This window comes from Rhinopithecus roxellana, chromosome 19, assembly GCF_007565055.1.
Source record: "Rhinopithecus roxellana isolate Shanxi Qingling chromosome 19, ASM756505v1, whole genome shotgun sequence".
Taxonomy (NCBI): domain Eukaryota; kingdom Metazoa; phylum Chordata; class Mammalia; order Primates; family Cercopithecidae; genus Rhinopithecus; species Rhinopithecus roxellana.
Genome location: NC_044567.1, coordinates 81,252,710 through 81,274,331, shown reverse-complemented (window position 1 = coordinate 81,274,331; position 21,622 = coordinate 81,252,710). Strand labels below are relative to the sequence as shown.

The 21,622-nt window shown below is 42.9% G+C and overlaps 1 protein-coding gene across 13 annotated transcripts in view; it reads right to left on the bottom strand.

Moving 5' to 3' along the window:
* The window catches only part of BPTF (bromodomain PHD finger transcription factor), a 153,341-nt gene that overhangs the window by 14,954 nt on the left and 116,765 nt on the right, over positions 1 to 21,622 (bottom strand). For 7 of the 13 annotated variants that reach the window (XM_010379968.2, XM_010379963.2, XM_030924186.1 and 4 more), the window contains 7 exons: positions 20,131 to 21,053; positions 18,654 to 18,736; positions 18,160 to 18,385; positions 10,663 to 10,997; positions 7,038 to 7,211; positions 6,144 to 6,336; positions 4,254 to 4,338 (listed from right to left, as the gene is read on the bottom strand). In XM_010379968.2, the coding sequence (XP_010378270.2) occupies positions 4,254 to 4,338; positions 6,144 to 6,336; positions 7,038 to 7,211; positions 10,663 to 10,997; positions 18,160 to 18,385; positions 18,654 to 18,736; positions 20,131 to 21,053 (2,019 nt within the window). The remainder of the gene's footprint in view (positions 1 to 4,253; positions 4,339 to 6,143; positions 6,337 to 7,037; positions 7,212 to 10,662; positions 10,998 to 18,159; positions 18,386 to 18,653; positions 18,737 to 20,130; positions 21,054 to 21,622) is intronic. The other 6 variants (XM_010379966.2, XM_010379969.2, XM_010379964.2 and 3 more) reach the window with 3 other exon arrangements.

The following is a 21,622-nucleotide window of genomic DNA, read 5'->3' as shown; positions in this document are numbered from 1 at the left end:
TCATTTAAACTTATTTCTATTTAAGAAAATAAAAGTTGCTGATTTTGTTGGTTCCCTTATACCCTCAAAGAAAATTACTATTTTCAGTTTAGTCTATATTGTTCCAGACATTTTCTATGCATTTCTAAACACATCTAGGTACTCTTAGAAAATAAATGTTTACTGCTTAAAATCTGGGTACTGCTCTGTAACTTTCACTTCTTTTCCCAACAACATGTTTTGGGAGATCTATATTATTATCTTTATTTACCTACTTAGGAGATACAGGAGATTATGTTTAACTTAGTGTGGATATATATCTGTATTTTATTATTATGTTTGTGGGACAAGGTCTCGCTTTGTTGCCTAGGCTGGAATACAGTGGTGTGATTATGGCTCACTAAAGCCTCTATCTCCCAGCTGAAGCGATCCTCCTGCTTCAGTCTCTCGAGTGGCTGGGATCACAGGCATGAGGCACCAGGCCTGGCTAAAGTTTTTTTTTTTGGAGACAGACTTTCACTCTTGCTGTCCAGGCTGGAGTGCAATGGCCCAGTCTCGACTCACTGCAACCTCCACCTCCCGGGTTCAAGCAATTCTCCTGTCTTAGCCTCCCAAGTAGCTGGGATTACAGGCATGTGCCACCACGCCTGGCTAATTTTGTATTTCTTTTTGTAGAGATGGTTTCACCATGTTGGTCAGGCTGGTCTTGAACTCCTAACCTCAGGTGATCCACCCACCTCGGCCTCCCAAAGTGCTGGGATTACAGATGTGAGCCACCGCACCAGGCCATTTTTTGCTATTTATTTATTTGAGACGGAGTTTCGCTCTTGTTCGCCAGGCTGGACTCTGCCTCCTGGGTTCAAGCAATTCTTCTGCCTCAGCCCCCTAAGGATTTTTTGTTTCCTTGTAAAGACAGGATCTCACTATGTTGCCCAGGCTGGTATTAAATTCCTGGGCTCAAGCTATCCACCTGCCTTGGCCAAAGTGCTGGGTGAGCCACCATTTGGGGTTTATCTTGGTATTAAAAAAAGCAAAAACAAACAGGAAAACCAGCTCTTCAAGAAAATAATTTTGGTTAAATAAGCTAAGGTATATTCAACTAATGGACCATAAAAAGCCATTAAAATCGTGGGTTTTTGAAGATTTACATAGGAAAATGTTTGTATTTACTGTATGATATGAATTTTAACACCTATGCATACAAGAACACACCAAAAGTAATGACTATCTCTTTTTTTTTTTGAGACTGAGTTTTTCTCTGTTGCCCAGGCTGGAGTGTAGTGGCACGATCTTGTCTCACAGCAATCTCTGCCTCCTGGGTTCAAGTGATTTTTGTGCCTCAGCCTCCTTAGCTGGAAGGCTAATATCCTCCATGATATATACTCACCTATGTGTTCTCCAAGGACTTTAAGGGATACCTAATTAACTTGGAACCATACAATGTCCAAGCACCTGCCACCACGCCCAGCTAATTTTTGTATTTTTTTTGTAGTAGAGATGAGGTTTCACCATGTTGGCCAGGCTGATCTTCAACTCCTGATCTCAAGCAATCTGCCCGTCTCAGCCTCCCAAAGTGCTGGGATTATAGGCATGAGCCACTGTGCCTAGCCCCGACTTACTTAAAAAAAATTTTTTTGGAGAGACAGGGTTTTGCCATGTTGTCCAGGCTGGTCTTGAAATCCTGGGCTCAAGCCATCCGCTTGTCTTGGCCTCTCAAAGTGCTGGGATTATAGGCATGAGCTACTGTGCCCAGCTTATCTTCTTTATTTATTTTGTTTATTTTTTATTTTTTTGAGACGGAGTTTTGCTCCTGTTGTCCAGGCTGGAGTGCAGTGGCACAATCTTGGCTCAGTGCAACCTCTGCCTCCCAGGTTCAAGCGATTCTCCTGCCTCAGCCTCCCAAGCAGCTAGGATCACAGACATGTGCAACTATGCTGGGCTAATTTTGTACAATATTTATTTTCTAAATTCTTTTACTTTTCTTTTTTTTTTTTTTTTTGAGACGGAGTCTTGCTCTGTCACCCAGGCTGGAGTGCAGTGGCACAATCTCGGCTCACTGCAAGCTCTGCCTCCCAGGTTCACGCCATTCTCCTGTCTCAGTCTCCCCGGTACCTTCTGAATGGCGACTACCCAAATTTGAAATATGTACAATGATTAACTCCTTCCATTTTCAACATCGGGAGAACAGAGGTAATAACTACTTGTTTATGTTTGTTTTTCAGAGACAGTCTTCATTTACTTCCTCTTCATATTTCCCCCTCTTTGAAGCTGCCATGAAACACAAACTCTTCTCATTTAAAAAAATGCTTAGCTGGCTTTTGGAACATAATTTTTTCATTAGCGGTAAGTGATCCTTTGGAAGCTTTTAACTACGTTTTAATTTTTCTAATTTCTTTTGCAGATAAATTATTTTTTAATACAATCATTTGTAGCCATTAGTGTTGATACAATTACTTGTGGCTGCTATTACCATTTTTTTTCTGGGAAATGAGGAGTATATTCTCTCTAGTTCATCAAATTTGCTCTCCTTCAGAAAAAGATGAGGCAGAACTGAATGGAGAAGGATGAGAGGATCAAATAGACCACAACTCAATCACTAATTTCACTCATTCTTTTATAAAGCTGCATAATACTCCAGTCAGACAACATTTGATATAGCTACGCTATTGATGGCTACTTATTTCATTTCCAATCTTTTTTTTGGTTTTTTTTTTTTTTTTTTTTTTGAGATGAAGTCTCGCTTTGTCGTCCAGGCTGGAGTGCAGTGGCACGATCTCTGCTCACTGCAAGCTCTGCCCTCCTGGGTTCACGCCATTCTCCTGCCTCAGCCTCCCGAGTAGCTGGGACTACAGGTGCCTGCCACTATACCCGGCTAATTTTTTGTATTTTTAGTAGAGACGGTTTCACTGTGTTAGCCGGGATGGTCTGGATCTCCTGACCTCACGATCTGCCCCCCTCGGCGACCCAAAGTGCTGGGATTACAGGCATGAGCCACTGCGCCTAGGCCTTTTTTTTTTTTTGGACGGAGTCTCGCTCTGTAGTCCAGGCTGGAATGCAGTGGTGTGATCTTGGCTCACTGCAACCTCTGCCTCCCGGAGTGCTGGGATTCTAGCGTGAGCCACCCCCCAATTTCCAGTGTTTTCGTAATTATAAACAATGCCACAATGAACATACTTGTGTGCCTGCAAATCCTAAGAAATGAAACTGCTGGGTACAAGAGTATGCACAATTGGCTGGGCGTGGTGGCTCACGCTTGTAATCCCAGCACTTTAGGAGGCTGAGGGGGGCAGATCATGAGGTCAGGAGATAGAGACCATCCTGGCCAACATGAAACCCTGTCTTTATAAAAAATTAAAAACTGGCTGGGCGCGGTGGCTCAAGCCTGTAATCCCAGCACTTTGGGAGGCCGAGACGGGCAGATCACCAGGTCAGGAGATCGAGACCATCCTGGCTAACACGGTGAAACCCCGTCTCTACTAAAAAATACAAAAAGCTAGCCGGGCGAGGTGGCGGGCGCCTGTAGTCCCAGCTACTCGGGAGGCTGAGGCAGGAGAATGGCGGGAACCCGGGAGGCGGAGCTTGCAGTGAGCTGAGATCCGGCCACTGCACTCCAGCCTGGGCACGAGACTCCCTCTCAAAAAAAAAAAAAAAGAAAAAAAGAAAAAATTTAGCCAGGTGTGCTGGTGTGTGCCTGTAGTCCCAGCTACTCGGGATGCTGATGCAGGATAATTGCTTGAACCTGGGAGGTGGAGGTTGTAGTGAGGTGAGATCGCACCAGTGCACTCCAGCGTGGTGACAGAGCGAGACTGTCTGTCTCAAAAAAAAAAAAAAAAAAAAGACCGGGCACGTCAGCTCATGCCTATAATCCCAGCACTTTGGGAGGCTGAGCGGGTGGATCACGAGGTCAGGAGATCAAGACCATCCTGGCTAACACGGTGAAACCCCATCTCTACTAACAATACAAAAATTTAGCTGGATATGGTGGCAGGCACCTGTAGTCCCAGCTACTCGGGAGGCTGAGGCAGGAGAATGGCATGAACCCGGGAGACTGTGTCACTGCACTCCAGCCTGGGCAACAGAGCGAGACTCCGTCTCAAAAAAAAAAAAGAGTATGCACAACTAAACTTTAACAGATACTACCAATTTACCCTCCAAAGTGACCATACCAATTTATCCCCTACCAGCCTTGCTAAAAATATTCTAAGATACTAATTTTATGAATAAAACATCCACTGAGACTTCTGAAGAACTTCATATTCAACTCATGTACTTACCCATAGGTTCCTTAATAACACCATAATAATCTGGTGCATCATTAGGATCTACTGGTTCAAGGAAAGGCCAGGCCATCTTATGGGCCTATAATGAAAAAGTAGCATCATTATTGTCAGTGAAAACACTAATTCCATTTAAGTATCTCACCTGAGTTACTACATCAATGAACCCAAAAGTCAGTTTTAAATTTGATACATGAAATACTTTATATTAGGCGATTTTTGTTCTAGTAGTAAGTTACCTAAGATGAGTTTCCTCTACAATAATGGTACTCAAAGCCTGGTCAGAAGACCTTGTGTGGGGGGTGGAGCACAAGCTTAGAAGTCACAAAATCAGTATTCTGAGCCCTACATGATGAGCTGTCACTGAGGATGCTGGCATTGCAATCACTTCTGTAAACAGCTGGAATGGGTTCAAAGTGTGGAGTCATTACCACAGCTGCTTAATAATGAGGTGGCTGAGATGTGTCATTAAATAACATTCAACCACAAATTGAGACTATGATTCTCTTTTTAGTTACTTCAATTCTTGTGATTATGATAACAATAGGAGAAAGTTTCAATCCAGTGCACTATATCCTTTTATTTCCTCCCATTTTTTTGAGATGGGGTCTCGCTCTGTCATCCAGGCTGGAGTGGAGTGGTGTGACCATAGCTCACTGCAGCCTCCGGTGTTCAAGTGATCCTCTCACCTCAGCCTCTTGAGTAGCTGGGATTATAGGTGTGTGCCAATATGTCCAGCTAATTTTTTTTAAATGTTTTGTAGAGATGGGGTCTCACTTTGTTGCCCAGGTTGGTCTCTTAACTCGTCAACTCAAGTGATCCTCCTGCCTTGGCCTCCCAAAGTGCTGGTATTATAGGTGTGAGCAGCCACACTGGCTTTCTATGTCTTCAATACATCTGTATCACTTGCTAATCCTGCAAACCATCCCCATCCTGTTTTTCTTTTTTTTTTTGAGACGGAGTCTCGCACTGTCACCTAGGCTAGAGTACCGTGGCTCGATCTTAGCTCACTGCAACCTCCACCTCCCAGGTTCAAGCAATTCTCCTGCCTCAGTCTCCCTAGTAGCTGGGATTACAGGCATGCGCCACCGCACCCAGCTAATTTTTTGTATTTTTAGTAGAGAGATGGGGTTTCATCCTTTTGGCCAGTCTGGTCTCGAACTCCTGACCTTGTGATCCGCCCGCCTCAGCCTCCCAAAGTGCGGGGATTAGGGAGTGCGCCACCGTGCCCAGCCCCCTTTCTGTTTTTCGTAAGGAAAAGAATAACTATAATTTTTTTTTTTTTTTTTTTTTGAGATGGAGTCTCACACTCTCACCCAGGCTGGAGTGCGGTGGCGCCATCTCCGCTCACTGCAAGCTCTACCTCCCGGGTTCACACCATTCTCCTGCCTCAGCTTCCTGAGTAGCTGGGACTACAGGTGCCTGCCACCACGCCTGGCTAACATTTTGTATTTTTAGTAGAGACGGGGTTTCACCATGTTACCCTGGATGGTCTTGATCTCCTGACCTTGTGATCCACCCGCTCGGCCTCCCAAAGTGCTGGGATTACAGGTGTGATCCACTGCGCCTGGCCAAGAATAACTATAATCTAATCATACTGCTTCTCAATCCATGGGGGTGAGAGGAAGTTTCTTTAAAAATAAAATGTATAAAGAAGTGAGTCATGTCAACATTCTTGTGAGTGTGAGATAAGCTGAGGTGGTGTAGGGATATGGTAAAGCTCATGACACTGGTACATGAAGGACTGAAGTTTGTCAGGCACTTCACTAGACTAGCTGGGAGTCAGTAAATAATCACTCTAAGACTGGAAACTTGAAATCCTAGAAATCTTTCCAAAATTATGCTGGCTGATTTCATTTTCAAATGCTGCACACAGAGGGGTCTCACCTGTAAGGAACGGAGCACCCTCTTCAAACCCTCATAATCCTTCTCTGTTAGTGGCGTGAGCACTGTCATGGCATCCTCTGTTGACTGGCACTGTGGACAGACATACTCATCAATGAGCTCTGCCTCACTTTGCAAGATGCCAACGCAGCGCCCATGGTACCAATTCTGACACCGATCACAGCCAATATAAAATCTGTAAGATCCGAAATGGAAATGTGAGTTCAAAACAGATGGGATGATGTTACTTATAATAAAGCATGCACCTGAAAATTTGCTAAACCCTGGGATACAAAATAGTTTTAGTATTATGGTTTTAATACTTTCAAGATTGGCATTCCAGTACATTAATTTAGTATTTTTTGATGTTAAGAACAAGCAGTAACAAAATTTATAAGAACACTGTGTAATATTAGAGAACAAATTTAAAGATAAATATGGAACATTTAATTGATTTTAAAGCTGAAAACAAAGCCAAAAATCTTTCAACTAGTACTGTACCATATGGGAGTTCAAAATCCTATAAGCTAATAACAGAGTCTCAGAGCTTGTACCCATATTAGTGTTTTTCTAACCTACAATAAAGCACCATTTCAAACACTGATAAAGTCCAAACAAGTCAGGCTATTTTAATCTCATTAATTTCTATGTTACATATTGAAGAATCAAATCTACCATTAAACCACATTTTCCCCAATGTGTCTCAAACATTCACTATGAAGCAAGATAAAATTTGAAGGGTAGGGAAAAAGAGAAAAATGAAAAGGAATTTGTAATGTAAGTGTATAATAAATGTAGAAAAAAAAAATCTTCTTTTTATTTTAAAATAAATAAGTAACCAGTCAGAGCAATTTGGCTTCCTAAATTATTAAATATGATGCTCTTATCAGAACTCACTGTGACTCATCATAAGGTGTTCTGCAGATACAGTACAATTCCTCACTGCTGCCCTCTTGTGCCCGTTTACAATCATTACAGATGTACACATCCATTTTCTTAGCCTCCTTTTCTGTGATGCCAACACATTCTCCATGATACCAGTTAGTACAAAGATCACAGCCAATATAGAACCTAAAAGTATTCACAATGAAAATGACAATGTAATTGTCATTTTGAGCTGCAATGGTACTTAAATCTGTCTTCCCTGCCTTGCTTCACTTTTTTATAGGATAACTTCCTGCAATGAGTCAGCTAAACATTCCTGAATCCAACCATTCTACCCCTGGCAAACTCCAGTATCTGATGCTCTATCACGTGTGGACACATAAAGTCACTCACATCAGTTTCAACAAGTACACTGCTTAGTGAAATATGGGTCTTTAAAAACATACTGGAATTTGAAAAAAGAAACAACACATTGATGGTAATGTCTTCCTCTGAATGAATGTGTGTAAAACTGTAACAGGCACAAAAACCAAAGCCAAAGAATCAAAGACTTACATCTGTCAAACCTATTCCACAGAAGCCATTTCAATATCAGGGCTATTTCTTAGATAGGTTTGAAAATGTATCTCACAATTTAAATTTGAGAACAAAGCAAAGCGCAAACACCAAGTAGAAGTTACACTACAAGGAACATGCAGGTCAGCCAGGTGTAGAAGATAAATGGTCAAAATATGAGATGAAGAAGAAAACTAAGAAAGGTACATAGAGCAATTCAATCTCTACCAGGTTTTCTGAATAAACATTGGAATTTAATCGAATTAAAAATAACCTCTCATAATGGAATAAGGCATGGGCCAGTTTTCCTGTTAATGTAATGTTTGTGACAATGTGGACAGTGGCCTGGCTAATTAATGAGCAGGGAATGTGGAAGGAGCTGCTTCAGTTCAACACCGGGGACAAGGTGTGGAAAACGATGCAAGGATAGTTATCCGAAACCTGTGAGGGTCTACACTGCTTGGCAAGGCGGAGCTGTATAAGTGTGTGATTGTGGAGTGCAGAGTGGCCTCTGTAATAAACGACCTAGTCATTGACAAAAGGAAAAGTAAATGTAACAAACGCTTATACAGTGTGTCTACAAGTGTTGATAGGCACTGTGTAGGAACACCATGTCAAAGTCATAGTGAGAATTACCATGAATCACAGGGAACCAGACTGGCCTTGCTGATACCATTGGCACTCTTAGTTCTACCAAGGCATTTCTTGAGGAATGCCTCACCTAGAGGAATGGAAGTCGTCCTCAAGCTTCAAATTGACCTGCTTCATGAATGTGAAGGAATAATATATGGTTATGTAGTTTATCCTGTTACCACTAACTTTTTTTTTTCTTTTGTCTCGCTGTATAGCCCAGGCTGCAGAGCAGGGGCAGGATCACGGCCCCCCTGCAGCCTGGACCTCCCAGGCTTACGTGATCCTCCCACCTCAGCCTCCCAAGTAGCTGGGACTACAGGCATGCGCCACCAGGCCTGGCCTTTTTTTTTTTTTTTTTTTGATGGAGCCTTGCTCTGTCTCCCAGGCTGGAGTGCAGTGGCATGATCTTGGCTCACCGCAACCTGTCTCTCAGGTTCAAGCGATTCTCCTGACTCGGCCTCCCGGGTAGCTGGGATTACAGGTGTGTGCCACCGCATCTGGCTAATTTTTACATTTTTAGCAGAGACGGGGTTTCGGCACGTTGGCCAGGCTGGTCTTGAACTCCTGACCTCAGCTGATCCGTCCACCTTGGCCTCCCAAAGTGCTGGGATTACAGGCATTAGCCACCATGCCTGGCCAATTTTTTTTGTAAAGACGGGATCTCCCTATGTTGCCCAGACCGGTCTCAAATACCTGGGCTCAAGTGATCCTCCTGCCTCGGCCTCCCAAAGTGCTGAGATTACAGGCACGAGCCACAGTGCCCAGCACTTTTTTCTTTTGAACTATGACTCTCACATGATTTTCACTTCCACAGGTGGGGGTCCTCCTGAGATACTTTGTGTGTTATCGCCACAGAGTGATAGGCTATGTTCTGGAAGGATGTTCAGGACTTGAATTTCAGTTTTCAGTCATTCTCACTGGATTCCCAAACCAGCCTAGTTTGGGACAAGAGATTACAAAACACTCCTTAGAAACACTAACTCATCTCAACTAAAATAGGGAGTGAATGAACCTGGTATACTAAAGTGTTAATAATGACAAAATGAAAAATATAAAATAACAAAATAATGAGGCAATCTCAATGGAATGGGCACATGTATCTGTGTGCCTCATTTTATGCAATGTAGGTATTTCAAAGAAGCTGTGTGTGAAATCAATTTCTGTGATCTGAATACTCTAAACAGGCCAAAGAAGCCTTGTTATTTAAAGAAGTTCTGTAAGCAAATCTTTTTAACTGAAAAAGTAAGGAAACTTCTGTTTCAGAAATCATTTAATATGTTGTGCTTAAAGTGAGGCACACTTGTATTAAACTAAGGAAAAAAAAAATCAGTGAATCAGGTTCTACTGTTTATATTATGTGTAATTTCCAATGAGGTAAGATAATGAAAAGCGAAGATGCCTAAATTGATTTGTGTTTAATTCAGCACACAGCTCAATCTGCCAACAAAGAGTTTTCATTTGGCATTTGCAAACAGATGATCATTTAGACAGCGCCACCAAAGCAGCTTCCATGTTGCAACCTGAACATCATTAAAGGGACCACAATTTTATTTCAGGAATCAATTAGGTATCCGCTTAAGGCAGGCATTGAGCATTCCTAATTCTAATTAATTGATTCTAAATGATCATTTTTTAAAGCACAATCAAACTTTTTAGTCCTGTATAAAGTATGGTGGTTAACTGTGGCTTTAAAAAGCTGGACTACATTTTAATGTTCTTCTATTTAAAGTAGAAGTTAAATATTTTGTAAAATGATATTAATGACCAAAAAATGAAACTACATTTATGGTTTAGTGCCTCTATAATCTTCTTTATATCACCAAATACAAGTCACAACTGTCAAAAACAGCTTCCAGCTGCCAAATTGTTGGACGTTATGCTTGAGGAATGGAACACTTTTTGTATTTTTCTGGTTTGTCTCTGATAAGAAAGTGGAAACTTTGACAAAAATATGAGTTGCAGTATTTTAATACAAAAAACAACTGCCTAAAATAAAACAATTAAGAAACCAAACCACTCAAATTCAAAACCTCTGACCATTGATGTTCAAATGGTTTCCAGGATTTCATGTATTTACAGGGCTTTGAACAGATCCCAGAAAGGATGCTCTCCATTTTGGGCAACAGTAATACACGTCCTTCTCCAGACATCAATTACTCGTTGATTTGGAGTTAATTCAGAGGGAAGAGGAGAAAGCAAAGGAGCAACAGAAAGCTTGTTTTTGACAGAAAAGAATATAACAAAGGACAATCACAAACACGTGAAATAGCAAATTTTACTTTACTAGCATCAATGGTAAGAATATCACATGCAAGACCATGGATGAAACATTACTCTTAAATTTAATATTTTCATTTATATCATTCCCAAAATATTCATTTTCTTCAAAACTCAATTTTATAGCTAAACTTTCAAGACAAAAAACTAGAGCTCAAAAAGATCTACTCACTTAGATTCATCATAAGGCGTTTTACAGATACAGTAAAGCTTTGTGTCCTTCTTAGTTTCCTTTGAGGTAGTAGAGATCATTTTCTTTTTCTTGGACTTTGAGCTTGAGTCTTTTTCCTCTTCCCGCTTCCTCTTCTGGGAAGCTGCAGGTAAGGTGGGCGTGGACAGGAGGCCTGTGTGTTGCACAGCAGGTGGAGGGGGAGGTGAAGGTGGAGGGGCTGGAGGGGCTGGAGGAGCTGCCGTCACTGGGGGACAGGGTACAGCTACTGCTGTGGACTGAGCCACCTGCATCAGGTCTTTTTCTTTCTTAATTTTCAGGTCTCTCTTCAGCTCTTCCTGTTGTCAATTAAAGACAATACAAGACTATCATTAGAGTCATGTAAACGTGTGATCTGGCCAGAAGATGGTACATTACCCACTCTTGTCAAAGTAGCTCCATAGTTCAGTCTAATGTGAGAGAATTTTAGTTAGTTGCAAACAAGAGTTTTCTTGTATCTTAAACCCAAGTCAGACAATTAGAAACAGAAAATGAAGATTATGTAAGAACAACTAGAAAGATGCTAGTTATCTTCAAAGGAGAGTTGACTGAAAGATGAGCCAAGTGGCTAGGAAGAGCGTCCCTCCTGGCTTGCCCCTGTCCCATCTGGGCTCTTTCTGTGGTTGCTCAGAAGGTGATTGCAAGCATCCTCACCCGCTGGCTGCTTTCTTCTAGTTGCTCTTGCTCTCTGTCCTTACAGTGAGACTGGACATGAACTGGCCTTGAGACTCAAAATGTGGTCTGACCAGCATAAAGCAGTGAAGGTGATCTCAGCTCACTGCAAGCTCCGCCTCCCAGGTTCACGCCATTCTCCTGCCTCAGCCTCGCGAGTAGCTGGAACTACAGGTGCCCGCCACCATGCCCGGCTAATTTTTTGTATTTTTTTTAGTAGAGACGGGGTTTCACCATGTTAGCCAGGATGGTCTCGATCTCCTGACCTTGTGATCGACCCAGCTCGGCCTCCCAAAGTGGTGGGATTACAGGCATTAGCCACCGCGCCCGGCTGGAGCTTTTAAACATATCACAAATATTTTACCAAATAAACCTGAATAGCCCTGGTTTAATGAATCTGTTTCTCTGTCCATAGACTTATCTAGTCTTATAAAGTCAAAAGAGAAGCAGTGTGACAAATTATTCAACAGCCCTTCTCTATTTATAGAGAGAGACTGAACTTCTTCCTAGGTTGGAAACAAAATCTTGAGTTTCATTTCCTAGTTCATGTTTATAACATCATGGGACGGATTCTGGGAAAACCAAGATAGTATAGCGGGTATACACTTTGATCCTCCCTCTCCCTTCAAGAACATACAAGTGAGAGTAAAATACAAAAAAGAGAAATTGAAAAGACATAGCCATGCCTAAATAAGTTACAAAAATCTCAATGGAATAGAGACACAAAACTGTGAGCAGGACTAAAACTGTAGGCCCGCTAGGCTCCAGAGTCAGAACTAGGAACTGGTGACCGAACACTAACAGTAAGAGGTTCTTGGGGGGTAAGGGAGACTAACATGCTGTGCGTGAGGCAGTGATAAGAGCTGGCTCTCTCTTGGAAGTTAAGGGTTGACTGGGCTACACTGGGCTTCACAAGAGAAAACAAAAACAAAACTCCTCTTACTCAAAATAAGCTAACAAAACTTAAATGTTTGAAAACGAAAATATGTAATATGAAAAAAAGACAACCAGGGCCGAGTACAGTGGCTTATGCCTGTAATCCCAGCACTTTCGGAGGTCAAGGCAGGAAGATCACTGGCTTGAGCCCAAGAGTTTGAGACCATTCTGGGCAACATGGCAAAACCTTGTCTCTAAAAGCGACAACAATAGTAACAACAAAAACACCCCAAAATTAGCCAGACATGGTAGCATGGCACACACCTGTAGTCCCAGCTACCTGGGAGGCTGAGGCGGAAGGACTGAATGATCTGGGTAGGTGGAGGCTGTGGTGGGCCGTGACTGCACTGCTGCACTCCAGCCTGGGCAACAGAACAAGGCCCTGCTTCTCAAAAGAAAAAAGAAAAAAGAGCAATAAAATCAATGGTCTAATCTGAATTCACTCCAAACAAAATTAAAGAGCCGGACACGGTGGCTAACACCCGTAATCCCAACACTTTGGGAGGCTGAGGTGGGTGGATCACCTGAGGTCAGGAGTTCAAGACTAGCCTGGCCAACATGGTGAAACCCCATTTCTACTAATAACACACACAAAAATTAGCTGGGTGTGGTGGCGCATGCCTGTAATTCTAGCTACTTGGGAGGCTGAGGCAGGAGAATTGCTTGAACCTGGGAGGAGGAGGTTGCAATAAGCCAAGATTGTGCCATTGCACTCCAGCCTGGGCAATAAGAGTGAAATTCCATCTAAAAAAAAAAAAAAACCAAGAAATTATAGAACAATTTGACGGGCTGGGCATGGTGGCTCACACCTATAATCCCATCACTCTGGGAGGCTGAGATGGGCGGATCACCTGACGTCAGGGGTTCGAAACCAGGCTGGCCAACATGGCGAAACTCCATCTCTAAAAATTAAAAAAAAAAAAAAAAAAAAAAATTAGCCAAGTGTGGTGGTGGGCACCTGTAATCCCAGCTACCTGGGAAGCTGAGGCAGGAGAACTGCTTGAACCCGGGAGGAGGAGGGTGCAGGAGCTGAGATCGTACCACTGCACTCCAGCCTGGGTGACAGAGCAAGACTCCATTTCAAAAATAAATAAATAAATAAAAGAGAACAATTTGACAAAAATAGGAGGCTCAGGCCAATTCTCCTGCCTGACCCTCCTGAGTAGCTGGAACTACAGGTGTGTTCCACCATGCCCAGCTAATTTTTGTATTTTTGTCGAGATGGGGTTTTGCCATGTCAGCCAGGCTGGTCTCGAACTCCTGGCCTCGTGTGATTCACCTGCCTTAGCCTCCCAGAGTGCTGGGATTACAGGCATGAACCACTGCACCTGGCTCTTCCTTCTTCAAAGTATAATTTTTCTTCCTTGTTAGATTGTTTCTGCATAAAACGTGTTTATATATGAATACATACATGAAAGTAATATAGCCGGGCACGGTGGCTCAAGCCTGTAATCCCAGCACTTTGGGAGGCCGAGACAGGCGAATCACCAGGTCAGGAGACCGAGACCATCCTGGCTAACACGGTGAAACCCCGTCTCTACTAAAAAATACAAAAAACTAGTCGGGCGACGTGGTGGGCGCCTATAGTCCCAGCTACTCGGGAGGCTGAGGCAGGAGAATGGTGTAAACCCAGGAGGCGGAGCTTGCAGTGAGCTGAGATCTGGCCACTGCACTCCAGCCTGGGTGGCAGAGCGAAACTCTGTCTCAAAAAAAAAAAAAAAAAAAAGAAAGTAATATACACAAGATATATTCTAAAGTTGTTTAAAAATTATCGTCTTTGGGGGTTAGATTTAGAGATCATTTTTAGTTCATACATATATATGTACATATATATGTGTACATATGTGTGTATATATATACGTGTGTATATATACATATGTACATATACGTATGTACATATATACACACACACATATATATGTATGTATACACACACACACACATATATATACACATACATATTTTTTTTTTCAGACAGAGTCTCACTCTTGTTGCCCAGGCTGGAGTGCAGTGGTGCAATCTTGGCTCACTGCGACCTCCACCTCCCGGATTCACGTGATTCTCCTACCTCAGCCTCCTCAGTAGCTGGGATTACAGGCGCCTGCCACCATGCCCAGCTAATGTTTGTACTTTTAGCAGAGACAGGGTTTCTTCATGTTGGCCAAGCTGGTCTTGAACTCCTGACCTCAGGTGATCCGCCCACCTCAGCCTCCCAAAGTGCTGGGATTACAGGCGTGAGCCACCGCACCTGGCCTTAGACATCATTTTTATTTGTTGGCTTCGAAGGGCAACTGATCAATTTATATACAAAGGATATAAACTACAACTATTTTCCCACTTCGTATAGAATGTGGAAAGGAAACAGTGTGTGGCACACCTTAAATGATGCTAAACTTCTTCCTACAGTGTGTAAACTGGCTTGTCCAAAAGGCCAAAGTGCTTCTGTTGAGAAACACTGACGACCAATCTCCTCTTTGTGGTCCTGTGATACTGTGAAATACATATTTAATCTTCTTCCCTGTTTCCCGGCATACAATTCCTAAAACCCTCAGAATCTGCAAAAAAGATTTTTTTTATGCTAATGATTGACTGACAGCTGGAGGCTCCTAGAGAGCCTCAGGATTGGGGCTGATTGTCAGGGCTTTCAGTGCCACCTCCCAACCTCTGAGAAAAAGAGAGAGAGGCTGAAGGTCAAGATGACCACCAATGGTCAATGATGTAATCATTAATTACTATATAATGAAGCTTCCATAAAAACCCAAATTGAGGCCGGGCACAGTGGCTCATGCCTGTAATCCCAGCACTCTGGGAGACTGAGGCGGGTGGATTACTTGAGGTCAGGAGTTCGAGACCAGCCTGACCAACATGGTGAAACACTGTCTCTACTAAAATACAAAAAATTAGCCAGGCGTGGTGGTACACATCTGTAATCTCAGCAACTTGGAAGGCTGAGGAAGGGAAATCACTTGAACCTGGGAGGCAAGTTCAATGTTTATCTTGTAACTGACCATGTTACTAAATTTTTTTTTTTTTTTTCCTTTTTGAGAGCTAGTCTCACTCTGTCACCCAGGCTGGAATGCAGTGGCATGATCTTAGTTCATTGCAACCTCCACCCCTCAGGTTCAAGCAATTCTCCTGCCACAGCCTCCCAAGTAGCTGGGACTACAGGCGCCCGCCACCATGCCCGGCTTACTTTTTTGAATTTTTTTTTTTCTTTGAGACAAGAGTTTCACTCTTGTTGCCCAGGTTATAATGCAACGGTGCGATCTCAGCTCACCGCAACCTCCACCTCCCAGGTTCAAGCGATTCTCCTGCCTCAGCCTCCTGAGTAGCTGGGATTACAGGCCATGCCTGGCTAATTTTTTGTATTTTTAGTAGAGACAGGGTTTCTCCATGTTGGTCAAGCTGGTCTCAAACTCCCGACCGCAGGTGAACCGCCTACCTCAGCCTCCCAAAGTGCTGGGATTACAGGCTTGAGCCACTGTGCCCGGCTTTTTTTTGTATTTTTAGTAGAGATGGGGTTTCACCATGTTGGTCAGGATGGTCTTGAACTCCTGACCTCAAATGATCCACTTGCCTCGGCCTCCCAAAGTGCTGGGATTTACAGGTGTGGGTCACCGTGCCCAGCCTTGAATTATAAACTGTAATCATTATTTTCTTGGGGTTTTGATGTAATAATCATATCACACATGAAAACAATGTTGTCTTCTTTCCTCAATGTTTTGTATTTTTTCCTTTTTCTTGGCTTAACACATTTGCCAGAACTTCCAGAAATGCTAAATAATAATGTCGACTGTTGGCATCATTGAGGATTCTGACTTTGACTGGAAGATCTCTAACGTTTCACAGTTAGGTAATATTATTAGTCTGGTTAATATTTTCTTACTATTTCTCACCTTTTTTGGGGGGGCGGGGGACAGTCTCGCTCTGTCGCCCAAGCTGGAGGGCAATGGCATGATTTTGAATCACTGCAGCCTTCACCTGAGCTCAAGTGATCTGCCTACCTCGGCCTCCCAAAGTGCTGGGATCACAGGCATGAGCTCCTGTGCCTGGCCTACGTCTCACCTTCTTAAAAAGTTTAGGACGTGTTATGAATTTTTTTTTTTTTTTTTTTTTTGGAGACGGAGTCTCGTTCTGTTGCCCAGGTTGGAGGGCAGTGGCGCAATCTTGGCTCACTGCAACCTCTACCTTCCTGGTTCAAGCAATTCTCCCTGCCTCAGACTCCTGACTAGCTGGGATTACAGGCACCAGCCACCACGCCCGGCTAATTTTTGATTTTAGTAGAGATGGAGTTTCACCATCTTAGCCAGGCTGGTCTTGAACTGACCTCAGGTGATCCACCTGCCTTGGCCACCAAAGTGTTAGGATTACAGGCATGAGCCACTGCTCCCGGCCTTGAAATGTCTGATAGCCTACTTCTCTTTTAAAAAGCTGTGTAATTATGTATAAGTTATATATATATGTGCATAAATAGATGTCTTTTTTTTTTTTTGAGGCGAAGTCTCACTCTGTTGTCCAGGCTGGAGTGCAGTGTCGCAATCTCAGCTCACTGCAACCTCCGCCTCCTGGGTTCAAACTATTCTCCTGCCTCAGCATCCCAAGTAGCTGGGATTACAGGTGCCTGCCACCATGCCCAGCTAATTTTTGTATTTTTAGTAGAGACAGGGTTTCACCACGTTGGTCTGGCTAGTCTCAAACTCCTGACCTCATGTTCCGCCCGTCTCAGCTTCCCAAAGTGCTGGGATTACAGGCGTAAGCCAGCGCACCCAGCCCTACTTTTTTTTTTTTTTGAGACAGAGTTTCACTCTGTTCCCCAGGCTGGAGTGCAGTGGTGTGATCGAGGTTCACTGCAACCTCCGCCTTCTGGGTTCAAGTGATCATCCTACATTAGCCTCCCAAGTGGCTGGGACCATAGGCATACGCCACCATGCTTGGTTAATTTTGTGTTTTTTGTAGAGACAGGGTTTCACCATGTTGCCTAGGCTGATCTTGAACTCCTGGGCTCAAACAATCTGTCTACCTCGGGTTCCCAAAGTGTTGGGATTACAGGCATGAGCCACCACAGCCAGTCTACTTTCATTTTTTAATAAATTCCTCTCGAAGGCAGGTTAGCAATACCTACAGAATCATTTACAAGTCAAGGCAGAAATTTTTCTTTTTTCTTTGTTTATGAGACAGGGTTTTGCTCTGTTGCCCAGGCTGCAGTGCAGTGGTGCCATCAGAGCTAACTGCAGCTTCAACCTGGCAGGCTCAAGTAATCCCTCTGCCTCAGCCTCCCGAGAAGCTGGGACCACAGCTGTGTGCCACCACATCTGGCTAAATTTTTCATTTTGTGTAGAGACGAGGGCTCGCCATGTTGGCCAAGCTGGTCTCGAACTTCTGGGCTCAAGTGATCTGCCTGTCTTGGCCTCCCCAAGTGCTGGGAGTATAGGAGTGAGCCACCTCATCCTGGTGAAATTTGTCTTATGTAATGGACTCATGTTCTTTTTCATTCTTTCAACATTACTTCATCGTCTCCGTACCTTTCTCATGAAGCTCTGCTCCTAATTAACTTTTGGCCAGACTATGTCATAGACTTGAAAAGCTGTTCTCAGAGTTCTACAACATTTCAATCAACAAGCTCACCTCTCAGAGTCGCTAGTCTGGAGAATACAATATAACTATACATTTAGTTATAAAAGCTCTGACTTGTTTCGTAAGACACACACGTCACACTGATTTTTACTCTACGTACACAAATGTAAATTCCAGAAAACATACTAAAATTTTAAGCTTTATTAAAAAGGCAAGGGAAAAAAGCAGAACCTTAGATGCTAAACACTGGACACAGAAAAAAAGGGCATGCCCTCTTACCTGCACTTCAATTTGAAGATCCTTGTCCAGGAGTGCTCTCTTCTTCAGGATCTCGGCTCGGAGCTGCTCTTTGTGCTTGAAGAGCAGAGCTGACAGCTTAGTGGCATTCTGCTTGCTACGTTTCTGCTCCACACTCTCTTCACGCTTCCGTTTTTTTGCTGCCTGTTTTTCTTCTTTATCTATCTTATCCAAAATATACTTCATCACCTGGTTACAGACAATCATTCTAGAGAAAAATACACAACCTATGTAATGCTGCGCGTTTTATCATGGAAGGCTTAAGACATGACTCTTCTGTGCCTCTACAGATGAGACACAAACTTTCTGTGACTGGAAAACTTCAACAGTGGTTCAAACCAGTTATGAGCAATTATTAGTGCCAAGTGTTCTCATTTAATAAACTCCAATCAAGATAAACAAGTATAAACTCAGAACTCTGTGCATGTGCACGATAGAAGAGACGGACAGACAACAAGACCCTGCATCTCCCCTACCTTTGATTCTCTTCTCTTTCAGCTGGAGTCATGCTCTTTTTCTGTTTTAAATGTTCTATTACAGCATTATGCTTCATCACCACCTTCAGGACAGAATAAATCCAAAAGCGCATATTTTATAATGACCACAGGTTAGTACACAGATAACAACAGTAGAAATCTGAGCACATATGTGTTTTTTTAAAGAAACTGTAAGAATTTTATATCATAACATAAATAAAATTAGCAGCTACTAGATGGCCTGGGTGCTTACCACCTAATGGGGACTGTGCTAGGCTAAGCACTTGACATTACCTCGTTTATTCCTTATAACAACACTGAACCATAGCAATCATTTTATAAACAAGATACTGAGACATAAAGAAATTAACCACCTTGTCTGAGAAACAATAAGTAATACAGCTGAAATTTTAACCTGGCTATTCTTCTCCAAAGGCCGTATTTTTAACATTATGCTTTCTTCCCAGAATGAATTTTAAAAAGCTGTCCCTCGTCTCCCCTATATAAAGATTAGGAGAGAGACAGTGTAGTAATTCTCAGTTTATACATACCCAGTAAAGCTGGGTAATAATACATTTAAATATAATACATATAACCATCACTTTCATAAGAATACTACATCTTTAAAATAACTTCGCTGTTTAGAAAGTGCTTCTACATTTATGACCTCATTTAATCATTGCAATAATCTCGTGTGGCTGGAAAGAGAAGAGTTTTAAGAGGCTATAGCTAAGGAGGGATAAATGAGTTTCACGGACTGTGAATGGGAGACCTAGGAACTGAATGAAGGTCTCACGACTTGGTAACACTTAAAATACACATTCAAACTCCCGCCTAGTGCTGAGCGAAGCAAGCTATAGGTAGATGAAAAGATGGTTTTTGCCAGTAATGTTATCGGATGCTCTATGTATGACTTCACTTTAGTAGACTGATTCTAACTCATCTAAATTGCTTTCTTTCACTAATGTGCCATTGCAAGATGTTGCTGAATGATGCCACTTTTTATTTAAGCTGTGAAATAATATGTTTTTAAACTCTTTTACAAAGGTATGGCTAGAAATACAAATGAGTTTAATCTGTCTATAATTTGCATAGTCTACACGCAAACTAAGGAATGAGAACTTTGAATAACTTTAAAGGAATTGCTGTAATGTCCGAAGTGACCTTAAAACTTAGGTTAAACCCTCAAGTTTTACATTAATCATTAAAGCTCATAACTCCATTCTTCCCATCTTAGTCCTCCCAAAATAGAGGTCATTCCTAATAAGCACTGACTACATATTATATGTATCTAACGAAGAGTTCCACACCACAGTAGTCATTCAGTATTTTTTTTGGTCAATTCAGTGTTTCTTCTAAATTTAAACATTAATGACTTTGTCTCATTTAGGAAACCTAACACAACCAAACACTAAGTCTACTGCACAGCACAATAATTCAAGCTACTGAACATGCTGCTTTTACTTAATAACTTTACCTGTTTCTGAATGATTTCACTTTGATTAGAAGCTTGGAGGGTGTGTTCACGCTTAATTTCTATCTGTTGCTGTTTCTTCTTTTGCTGCTGATCCCTGAGTTGCTGAACCCTTTGCAACTGCTCTTGCACACTGGCTGCCTGCACTGTAACCACATTCTGAATCTGGTGAGTCTGCACAGCACTGCTTTGCTGAATTTGGATAGGTAACTGCAGTTTGATTTGCTGGGGCACACCACTTTGCTGAGCCTGTATCTGAGCCACAACCTGTGACTGGATCTGAGAGAGAACCTGGACTTGTTGTTGCAGCTGAGGCACAGCAATGACTTGGGGCTGTGGCTGCTGTATTTGTAGCTGAGGACGGGATGGGGATGAAACAGTAACTTGATTTAAAGTTTGTCCTGATGAAAGAGTTTGAGTTGAAGACTGTACCTGGGGTTGTGATTGTGGCTGGCCTTGGGAAGGTATCTGAAGAGATGTATGTGGTTGAATTGGAATCGGTTGTGAGGTTGTAGTCTGAACCTGGGATTGTTGTCCAGGAGACAGTTGGGATGGAGTTGATGGACGTATTCGAGCCTGTGATGGACTTTGGACACGAACAGGAGACTGTCCTTGGACATTACTTTGAGGCTGAGACTGTGCTGCGACTTGGGGTTTGGATGTCTGTGCTTGGGTGGGTTGTGCTTCAGAAGGGACATGGGATGAAACAGTTGTTTGCGTCTGAACTTCAGGCTGAGTCTGAACTTCAGGCTGAGCTGGGGACTGGGGCTGGGTTTGGGGCTGGGGCTGGGGCTGAGCTGAAGGCTGAGCAGTCTGTGGCTGGGCTTCTGCCGGACCCACGCTTGACGACTGAGCTGGTGGCAGGGTTTTGTCTTGATGTACCTGCGTCTGGGGTGATAGTTTACTCTGTTTTTGTTCACCTGTACCTGTGAAAAGGAAAGATGAACCATTTCTATTACTCTAGAACATAAGACTGTGGTTAAAGAAGAATCTGAAGGAAATTTTCCAAAGTTGAGGATTCTGGCTAGGCGTAGTGGCTCACGCCTGTGCACTTTGGGAGGCTGAGGTGGGAGGATCGCTTGAGCAACACAGTGAGACCCCGTCTCTACACAAAATCAAAAAATAAAAATAAAAATTATCTGGGCATGGTGGAGCCTGCCTATGGTCCAAGCTACCCGGGGAGGCTGAGGTGGGAGGACTGCTTGAGTCCAGGAGGTCAAGGCTGCAGTAAGCAGTAATATGGTGCTACTTCACTTCAGCCTGGGTGACACAGCAAGACCCTGTCTCAAAAAAACAAATAAAGTAAATAAAGTTACGAATTTTGTATTTTGGTATAGAAGGTCTATGCCTTTGAAATGCTCCATTTGGACACACTTAGGGCAGGACTCTCTCTGAAACTGGGGAGCCTGGACCCTGCTTCTTGGCTGTCCCCTGTACACTATCCTAACTCTAGAGGGCTGGTTTCCAAAGTAAGTTGCAGCCTCTGGAAATCAGC